This window comes from Sinocyclocheilus rhinocerous, unplaced genomic scaffold, assembly GCF_001515625.1.
Source record: "Sinocyclocheilus rhinocerous isolate Xijiao unplaced genomic scaffold, SAMN03320098_v1.1 scaffold1007, whole genome shotgun sequence".
In the NCBI taxonomy this organism is placed as follows: Eukaryota; Metazoa; Chordata; class Actinopteri; order Cypriniformes; family Cyprinidae; genus Sinocyclocheilus; species Sinocyclocheilus rhinocerous.
The window spans coordinates 141,341-152,120 of NW_015631056.1; the positions used below are offsets into that span (position 1 = coordinate 141,341).

Consider the following 10,780-nt stretch of genomic DNA (forward strand, 5'->3'; position numbering starts at 1 on the left):
TTTTTTTTAGAAAATGACAGATCGTTTCACTAGATAAGACCCTTATTCCTCGGCTGGGATCATGTAAAGCCCTTTGAAGCTGCATTGAATCTGCCATTTGGATCTTCAACCCCTTGATCCCCACTGAAGTCCATTATATGGAGAAAAATCCTGGAATGTTTTCCTCAAAAACCTTAATTTCTTTTCGACTGAAGGAAGAAAGAAAGATATGAACATCTTGGATGACATCACATCTTCTGGATGTGAACTAATCCTTTAAAAGAAATGACAACTGACACAAAGCCCTAATCAGGTGCAACAAGACAAGTGGTGTGTAGTGAGATTTTGGACCAGTGAGATTTCACTGTTGGTGGGGCTACCCATCACAACAGAAATATTAGCAATTATAAAGTCTGCATAGGTTAATGTGTGACTTCTGAGATTATGCAAGCACTTAGCACTTAGGTAAAGCTAATCAGCATTTATAATACTCCTTCCATAATCCTCAATATATGTTCTATTTTTGTGTCCTACCCTTGCTGATGGCATAATCCTGCATGTTTGTCCAGAAGCTGTGTGTGGGCTCTTTAGTTGATCCAAGGGCCAAATCAACCAGCACACTCATGTCAGCACGCAATTGACAGTCGAAAGGTCTTTGCTCCTCATTTCCACACAGAGCCACCTCCAGCAGAGAGCTGATACACACATCTGAAACACATATTCCATTTCATAACAATTCACAACATTTTTTTACTTCCATAACTCAATAAATTTCAAAACAAAACAGGACATTTAATGATAAAAGGAATTAAAATGTGTGTGCATACCAAGCTGGGGTATATCAGTCTCTAAGCCATTACTAAAAAGCGGTGTTTTGAGCCAATGGGTAGTGTGCTGTTCCTCTGGTGAGGGTGGGGCTCCCTGCAGCATTCCTCCGAGACAACGTCCCACCAGCAGCGCTACGGTACGCTCCAGATCCACCAACCACACCCAGCACTGTGCAGATCCTGAAACACATACTGGATCAACCAGATCTGGAGTGCCTACAGGAAGAAGGATAAAGGAAAAATAATCTGATTATAGGATGTGGGAGTGAAGGGAAAGAATTCAAATGAAAAGTAATAATTTATGACTAAATTATCAATTAAAGCTTATCGCTTAAAATTATCGATTAAAGTTTCAGAAGTTTAACTGAATGAGAGATGAGTGGTTCTTGAGTGTTGAGTGGCTCTTAAACAGGAGGAAGGGGCTCCAGCAAATTACCATGGTGCACGCAAGATTGGTAACAATGATTTTCTTTAAAGATCAAGCTCTTTAAAGTTTATTAAAATGCTAAAAACACAAGATCTGTACCATGTTAAATTATATTTTTATATTACAGTAAATATATATATATATATATATAGTATGTGTGTGTGTGTGTGTATGCACTGTAAATTTAAACTTAAATTAGCTATTTATCATATGAATGTGAAAGTCTGACCATGCAGTGGCCACTGCAGCTCCTGTTCCTCCAGAGGTGTGGCAGCAGGCAGAAGTCTGTTGAGACGGTCAAGAGGGGTAAGCAGGTCTAAGAGGTAGCTGAGCAGCGGCCGCGCCACCCAAACAGGCAACAACAGCAAAGACGTCACAATCTGACACAGCATACTGCCCGCTGCAGACATGTAGATCACATCTACCACAACCAAGCACAGGGAAAAAATTTGCAGGTCCATTAACATTTAGATAATAAATGAGTTTAGCTTAAATGTGTGTGTACATTGATATACCTCGTAGCTTCTCACGCACGCTGCCATTTCCAGAGCTTTCTCTCAGAAGAGTTGCAGAGCGATTATAGATATCCGTAGCATGAGGCAATAATAACTGCAGGTGTTTGTGGAGGAGTGCCACACTACTGGAACTCTGAAAAACACAGATTAACATATGGAAGAAAATCAGGCCACTCAGACCCAATAAAATGCATGATCTTTCCAAGATGGAAATTTGTGTGTGGATATGTATATGTATTTGGTTGTGTATGTACCTCTGTAACACAGTTGATATGGCAATAGGCTAGTAGTTGCTTCTGTAAAGAGCAGAGCAGTTCATGGAGGTGAGCTGGTTGGTTGCTATCAGATGAAGATGTTCCCTGCAAGATCTTATCACTGTTCTTCTCCAGCTCTCCAAATGCCTGGTCCTGTTAGGTTAACACACATGCACACAGGAAAACATGTTGAGAAGATAATCAGAAGTGTATATCAGATGTTACATTTACACTGTAAGTGTAATACACAGATACAATATGGTGACCCATTTCCGTTTTATCCTCTTGAATCTGTTTACATTCATTTAAGATAGTGTTTACATTTTTACCTGACCAAGATGCACTAGGCTGATAAGAGCACTAGTGGAACCGCACTGAAAATAACAATTTGCATGCCCTTGCTCTCAAAAATATCGGATTGACATTCACCACAGCAAATTAAATAATATTTTACCCGAATATACAGAGTATACATATAAAATATTTGTACGACAAAATAATGGCAAAAAAACATATTTCTTTTGAGTTGTCTTTGTAGGTTGCATGCAAAAACAGGCAAGCGTATTGACTAACAAACACATGAGTCTTATGAGGTGATTAGTTTAATGAATCACAGAAAAAGATTCAAAAACTAGAGTCACTGGTATGAATCAGTCTGACAATTTTTTTTATTGTATGAATCAGTGGTCACTAAATCAACATCTGAGTCACTTACTAAACTGCACGTTATCGTTACATTTAGTGATGACAGTCTCGAAATGAAGCAAGCACTTTTTGCTGTCTAAAAGTCTGAAACTTTTATTATTACTGACTACATGTTTATATGGCAACATGATAATTTAACCTAAGCGTGCGTGTAAATCAAGATAAAGATAAAACAAAGCTGGCTGACAGCGCAAACAGGGCCTCAAGATTTTAATCTGCAGAACTGACCGTATAAAAGCCCAGGTTCCTGAGTAAAGTTTTCATGAGGATCTCTGCCAAGTGTGTGTCAGGATGTGTATCAGAATCAGTGCCAGAAACATGCGTAGAGTCGGAGGGTAGAGTGGGAGGCTCAGAGGTGTCTTGAGGACAGCTGTACCCCAGCAGAGATGCCACATGGGTGTGATCCTGCAGACTAGTGAGGATTATGTCCAGCTGCATCCTCTGTGACAGAAAACACACACACATATAACAGATGCTTTTGTAAGTTAACTTAAACTGTCTGCTCTTTACAAAGAGGCACAAACTCGTACCTGTCCTTTGGAGAGGCTCTCCCAGCGGTCTGGTCCTTGAGGAAGTAGCGAGTGCAGTAGCTCCATTCTTTCTCTCAGAGGAGGCAGCAGCATCGTCGCTCCCACGGACAGAGTCTCGATGACAGCCTACAAAATGGCCGAAACATCGATCAGAGAAAAATACAGACCACAATAAACCATCACAGCAACAAATATGTAGAAAAACACAAGCAAACACAGACCTCCTGGATTTCATCCGGCACTGACGCATCCATCAGTCTGAAAAGCAGATTACGGAGTGGCCGCGCTTGCCGTCCCAAGATACTGGTGGCCACTCCACCCGCCAGCGCTAGAGCCAGGTGATTGGACAAGAGCCGTAGACATAGTTTCAAGAAGTTATGATGCTCCCTGTTGGCCCAAAAACAAATTTACTCCCTCCATGGTGCAAGAATATACACACTTAATATTTAATAACCTTAAGGATGGTTTAAAAAATCAATTGAAACTTGATCTCAAATAAACAACATTAGCAGCAGCATTAATTCTCCAGTGACATTTAATGGATTTAAAAAACAAAGCAGGCTTCACTTGTCTATAGACCTTAGTCAGGTTAGACACCATATTGAATTTTACACAGATGAAAATGAGGCTGTGAAGGAGATATTTACTGCCTTTACAATGGCACGGACTGTATAAAGGTCCTACATCAGCTCACAACTTTCAAAATTGTTTTATAGAGTTTCTGTCTAATTAATTTTTTTTCAGAAAGCCATTCATGCTATTGTTAAACAACAGTGCAATCCATTCAATGCACTATACTTCTATTTCTCACAGCCTCATTTTCATTCCTGTCAATAATTAAATATGGTGCAACCCTGACTAAAGTCAATGGTGGTGACAGCGCGGTTTTTTTTAATAGTTCAGTTCAGTCCTGTATACGGAGCTGCTGTGGTTGAACGTGGTTGAGCAGTAAAGAGTGTAATTGCTAAGAACAGTTGTGTTTATTGAGTCAACAGAACACACACTTGGAAGATGGGAAAGGCAGCGGTGGGATCTCATTGTTGATACCGTCACAGTATCGTTCCAGGAATGAGCGCAGGTGAGAGAAAGTGCTTTCTTCTAGGTCCACACAGTATGGCCTATGCCAGGCCACCACCTGCCTGTATACATACACATAAGATTAACAGCTAAGTTATGGAAATTTTGAAAAATAAATAAAACAAGACAAAGAAAAATAAACTTCTTGCCATAGGAATCAATAAACTTGTATTTATGAAGGTAAAGGTAAAGATAATAAAAGGGTTTAACAGACTTGCTAACCTGTCTCTCGGGAGGGCAGTCCAAGCCAGGCTGTGGGAGGTGCCAGCAGAGATCTGCTGAATGGCCACTCCATCTAAACCAATCACCTTCTTGGGTTTGGTGATGGGGCCAGTGGAATTCCCTTGACCGCACTGACCCATTGAGTTATTCCCCCAGGCATACACTTCATTGTCTGTAACAAAAACATCCACAAAAAAATTTAATGAAAGAGCAACTATTCAGCATATTAGCATGTAATTTTACGAGTCACATTTCAGTCTTATGCATTTTGAAAAGCAGATGTGTGACAGTAGCATGCCCTAAAAGATCACTTGACCATTTCGCAATGCACATGAACGGCACGTTCGGTTTAATTACACAGCGTCAAATTGTCTGTGACTTCATGTGTGTGTGAGGCCCCCTTGCTTCACCTTATCTGAGTCTGACTCAGCACATACCCTTCTGCTACTAATCTGACCCCCCCCCTCTCTCTCCACTATCACAAACTACAGTTTACACAACCCTTACACTTACAGTACAGCCCAAAGAAGACTCACAAAGCCAACGCACCTAATCACCAGCCATTGTTTACGGAGTTTACAATAGAATTCTATAATGCTTTATGCAATACACTGAAAGTGAAAATATTAAAGTGAGAATATTTAAGAAGGATCACAAAACTAACTGCACTGCATAGACCGTAGTCAGGTTAGACGCCATATTGAATATAACACAGATGGAAATGAAACCATCATTTTAAGATGTAATTTTCAAAACTTTCAAACCTGTTTTATGGAGTTTTTGTCTACTAAATTTTTTTTTATTAAAGCCATTTTGCCTGCTGAACAACTGGCATGCTGTTAAACAATAGTACAAAACACTGAAACCACTGTATTTCCATCCCTTACTTCCATCCCTTGTTGTTTCAATACCAACCACTTACCATACCAGATAAAGCTATTAGTTTTGTGTACTCAATTCAGTGGGGTTGCAGTGATCCCTTACCATGTGATAAAGCAAGGCAGTGGCTGTCTCCTATGGAGATGTCTACCACTCTGGTTGTGGCAAGTTCCTCAACCAGTTTTGGCCTTAGCGCAGTGGCCTCCGATGAACCACAGCCAAGACACGCACCACAGCCCCAAGAGTAAACCTGCACAATAAACACAGATAACAGTGTGTTTAAAATGATCAATCAACATGAACTCATAATTGCCCCTAATTTTGTAATCTATCATCAATATGCCCTTTGTAAGGTTCCTAATATTGTTTCGGGAGTCTCCTACAACAGGTTTACATGCATGCAAGGTCAAAAAACACTTTCGTTTTCTCATAATATACATTAAATTTCACCCCATTTCTGAATGATTTGTAAACGATTCATACGAAGCAGTTCTAAGTTTCAGTCTATCTAAACCCCTCCTTTCCGTGAGCCTACTCTGCTCTGATTGGTCAGATGGCCCAGTCCTTTGTTATTGATCTAACGCGGACAGCGTGTATCAGAAACTAAACACCCATTGGCATAACTGAACGACAGCTCCGGAGAGAATGTATAGAGAGAAAAAATGGTATTGATTTTACCTTATAAAATCGAGCCTGAGTCGATGATAAAACAATCATCATGATGATTCAGTTGATCAACCAGACACTGATTCGCAAGCATGACTGGAGCAGGATGTTTCTCAGTGGTAAGTGTCAACTTAGTTTGTGGTAGTTATAAGACGTGAATGCAGCGTCATTGTTAGAATTTATTTAGGTGCACGACATGTGTGGGAACTGTATCAGAATGCCAAGAGAAGGTGAAAACCTCTGCTGCCACGAAGTACGACAGGTAGTATTATACATTTCTGCATTAGTTGAACATTATTACTTTTACAGCGTAGGACACAGCTTCTTCTCGACATGATGTTTACCACATGGAAATGCTACACTGTTTCAGGGCACTGTTCGCAGCCTGCCAATGTAGAACAGGCAGGCATTATGCAAATGTGTTACCCAGTGACGTGTAGCCATCACGGAAGTTGGATTCGAATTCCTGAAGTCTCTTTTAGGTGATTCAGAGTCGGTTCTTTTTTTGAGAGACAACAACTTTATTTACCGTGCACTGTCGGCTTCACAACTTTGCAGGTAGTTTACATTCACATACAGCTACATTTCACAAATGGAATAATAGGGGCACTTTAATAATTTCTGGCTTAGCAATGTCTCATACCTGACCAGTAGAGGTGAGGGCCAGAGATGACTGGCTGCCAGCACATACTTTGCGAATGAACATTCCCTGGAGCGCCTCCACCACCTTGGGTTTATACACACGATTGGTATCACCATGACCCAGTTTCCCTGCAGACAAACAAATACTAAGGTGTAATTGTCTTCCATAATCTTTATTATCACATATACAGCAACTTCACAAACAATAATTACTAGATGTGCACAAAGTAGAGAAGGCAACTCAAGCACATCTAGATGCAGCTGCTGGCTTAAATGCATAGTGAGTGCCTGACACCATGAAAAGGACTGTCTCAAATGTCTCTTCAGTAGAACAAGTGGTGTAAGTTAACTAACCATTGTCTCCACCTCCAAAGGACCAGACTGTACGTCCATCTTTAGACAGCGCAATGGTGTGGGAGCTTCCACAGGACACCTCACCTACATTACTGATGTCTTTAACTAGCGTGGGAATGTTCCTACTGTTACTGTCACCATGACCTACAAGTGTAGACAAACATAATCAATGATACACAAACACACAAATGTCAACACAAAATGAAGCAAGATAAAATATTATGCGCATTAGTTAACAAACAATTTAATTTTAATCATGACAAGTTTTAGCATTTTAATGGATATGACAATGTTAATGTATTTGGTCTTAGCAGACTAGGTCCGCTACGCTCACTGCTGCTGCAGAGCAAGTATGGACTCACTACTGCCAATCTGTTGGCATGCTGCTGTGAGCACATAAGATATGCTACTACTGCATAAATAGGCATACATAAAATCCTTAGCAGATCTAGACAGGTGGAGCTGGGGAAGGTGGAGGATTTCAGAGGAACTCTGATAGCACGCTGCAGGACCAGCTTACAGTGAACACTGAATTAAGACTTTTTAAATGTTGAGCAAGTAAGCTAACTGGCTGTCAACTGCAGGCCAATCACTTTGTGCCACGTAATAAATTATGTGATTGCTAAATATATATAAAATTATATATAAAGACTAAAGACATATTTTTCAGCATTTATTTGATTTAAAAAAATGCAGTAAAAAAAGTGTAATATAGCAAAATTTTATTATTACCTAAAAATAAACATTTACTATTTTAATATATTTTAAAATGTATTTTATTCCTATGATGGCAAAGCTGAATTTTCAGCAGCCATTAATATGAAACCAGAAACTTTTTTTTTTAACGAATGTGTGTAGTGAAAATAAAATATATATAGACAATTGCATACCTAATCTACCAAAGTCACCCTCTCCCCAGGTGTAGAGCTCTCCATCCTCACTCACTGCAGCGCTGTGTCTATACCCTGCTGAAACACAAACCACCACCTACAAACAAACACACACAAGCAGTAGAAGACATTAATCATTTAAACACACAGATCCATTCTGAGTGTTCAAAAAGCTCAAGTGATGCATAACTACTGCATGAATATAGTACCTTTCCTTGTAGAGGGCCCTGTATCAGTTTGGGGTATTTCTGGGTAGAGCTATTGCCGTGACCCAGTTTGCCATAGTCTCCATCACCCCAGCTGAACATCTCTCCCTCGCTGGTGAAGGCTAATGTGTGCCCATCTGAGCCTTTGGATGATGAAACTTTCTTATTGGCACGGTGAGGTTCAAAGGTCAGCTTCTTAAGGGTGGACTGGTTGTTTGAGTCACCCAGTCCCAGGCGCCCATAGCTGCCCTTCCCACACGCTCGGACTGAACCATCAGAGGAGATGACAAATGTGCAGTACTGGCCAGCTTCAATCTGAAGACACGAGATGTAGTCAGCAAGCATCGATTGTGAGCATGAAGGGGGATACTAACACGGACACTGTATGAATAGTTAAAATGAAAATGCTTTCTACCGTTTGTGCATCACTGAAGCTGGGAGCGAGTTTGGGCTGGAGAATTTTCTCTTGAGTGCCCTCTACTAGCTGGTGGCTGCTGTTGCTGCCCCATACATAGACCTCACAGGTCTCAGATACCATGGCTGCCTCACCCGCCTGTATACTGTCTGGACTCGCACACGTTCTTGAGTAGTCTGAAGCCATGCGACACACCTATCATGAAACCGATTTTAAAAAAGACAGAGTGTCAAACACATGGCCCAATTCTAGCCTTCAGGATAATTTGAGAAAAATAAAAATTCTAATTAAAATTTGGTATCATATATATTCATAATTTTCTATTTTTAGATACAACAGGACAGATTTGTTGTGCAGCATGTTATATCATGTATCTTAAAGCAGCAGAAATTCTCTTCTAGTTGTGCACAATGGCAGCTGAAACAGGATTTACTGGATGACAAGAGGAAATCAGAGGACAAATCACTCAAGGAAAATATATACTTTAAGTTTCAAGTCTGTACTGACAAGCATTCATACATTAAGACTGATTCAATGAGTTTGACTGAAAAGCAGGCCTATAATCAAAATTATGGCAATGTTTGGTTGGAAATGGCCTATTACAGCTAAAGTGGTCCTGCCAAGAGCAGTGAGTGGTTTCTCTTTATTTGATTTATATTTATTTATAAACCATTTCTTGTATACAGTGATTCCCATTCATTGATTTATTTGTGGTGGCCCGCCACATCAACAATATAATAAATGCTATGTTAATTAACATTACATTATAAATAGACTTTATTCTTATATTGCTGCGGCCGTGTGTTTATTGTCTTCATGTTCGGTCATTTACAGCGTTTCGATAGCTGGATGCCTTTGTCCATATTAGGAATTTCCTGGAACGTTCTATTACATCTGTGAGGCATATTTGGAGTTTCTGCGCGAGGACGCCCTCTGGCTTCCAGTATGAATGAAACACAGCCAACATTACATGAGTGTACTCACTAAAGCTCACACCAACCTATTTTGGGTAAAAATAGGAAACATAATACTTCTCTCAAAAGAAATTTGAAGTAAACATAAGCAAATCCATAGGTTTTTCTCCAGTGTTTTACCACCTCAAGCTTTTTTCATTAATGTAAAAATATACCTCATTGTCAGGTTCTAGCCTTGTTATGCTGTGCATGCTCTCTTCATAGATGAACCAAGATTTAATAATTACAAATAATTATCCTGCTGATGATAATCTGAAAAAGAGATTGGCTTAGGGGGTAACATAAAAATCTGAAATCAATACTATTTAAGAAAGGGCAGTTAGCTGCAAAGCATATGAACATAATCCCACAAATCCCCAACAGTATAATATTGTGGCTAATCCGATTTACATTTATTTTTGGTCCAGATTTGCATGTATTGTTTTAGTAATAAATTGAACATTGGCAGCAGCTGCCTACCTTTCAAGAATGAGAGAATAAACAGAAAATAACAAAGACTCTTTTATGCTGACAAATTACATCACCAAATATTACAACTATTTCACTCTATTCTAGGTCATTACAATTGGTCAACTGGGCTCCTGAGAACTTGAATAAACTGAATGTGTAAAATCCTTATGAAAGACGTTTGATTTGATTTTGATTTGAAACAAAACTAGGGTGATAACATTTAAAGTTTTGTTTTCTTAACCCGATAAAGCCTACGGTATCATTTTTGAAACATACAATTTTAAGGCCTCTACATTATCAACATGATAAAAACTCTGCTAAAAAAAACTTTTGTACAGAGTCTACTACATGTCTTCTGTCTGACTAATAGTTTATACTTTTTTAGCAAGTTAAAGGTCTTTTAGTATCATTCTAAAAATGTCCCACTTCAGATTGTGGTACACGTCTTTTTGATGTGAAATCTTTACTATTTTTGATGAGGTAAAGCAGTGGTCGCCAACCCGTCGATCGCGATCGACTGGTAGATCTTTATCACTGTCCCAGTAGATCCCGAAAAAAAAACCGTAAAATAAGCACAAAAATGCATTACATTTATGGTGTTATATTAATGTATCACTGAAGGGTGTAAAGGATCATATTTATATTGTAATATAAGTAATATTTCAATATGAACATTTACTGGACTGAAGCAAATTAGGTAAAAGGGTTATTTCACCCAAAAGTGAAAATTAGCCCATAAATTACTCACCCTCAAGGCATCCTAGGTGC

General features: G+C 39.3%; 1 protein-coding gene across 5 annotated transcripts in view; it reads right to left on the reverse strand.

Moving 5' to 3' along the window:
* Positions 1-10,780, reverse strand: part of LOC107741401 (probable E3 ubiquitin-protein ligase HERC1) — a 58,938-nt gene that overhangs the window by 41,455 nt on the left and 6,703 nt on the right. For all 5 annotated transcript variants that reach the window (XM_016554113.1, XM_016554112.1, XM_016554111.1 and 2 more), the window contains exons 4-19: positions 8,589-8,783; positions 8,177-8,488; positions 7,968-8,064; positions 7,078-7,221; positions 6,725-6,852; positions 5,521-5,665; positions 4,537-4,708; positions 4,242-4,376; positions 3,459-3,624; positions 3,238-3,363; positions 2,936-3,148; positions 2,003-2,155; positions 1,749-1,881; positions 1,463-1,654; positions 807-1,022; positions 514-687 (exon numbers count right to left, since the gene is read on the reverse strand). In XM_016554113.1, the coding sequence (XP_016409599.1) occupies positions 514-687; positions 807-1,022; positions 1,463-1,654; positions 1,749-1,881; positions 2,003-2,155; positions 2,936-3,148; positions 3,238-3,363; positions 3,459-3,624; positions 4,242-4,376; positions 4,537-4,708; positions 5,521-5,665; positions 6,725-6,852; positions 7,078-7,221; positions 7,968-8,064; positions 8,177-8,488; positions 8,589-8,783 (2,701 nt within the window). The remainder of the gene's footprint in view (positions 1-513; positions 688-806; positions 1,023-1,462; positions 1,655-1,748; positions 1,882-2,002; positions 2,156-2,935; positions 3,149-3,237; positions 3,364-3,458; positions 3,625-4,241; positions 4,377-4,536; positions 4,709-5,520; positions 5,666-6,724; positions 6,853-7,077; positions 7,222-7,967; positions 8,065-8,176; positions 8,489-8,588; positions 8,784-10,780) is intronic.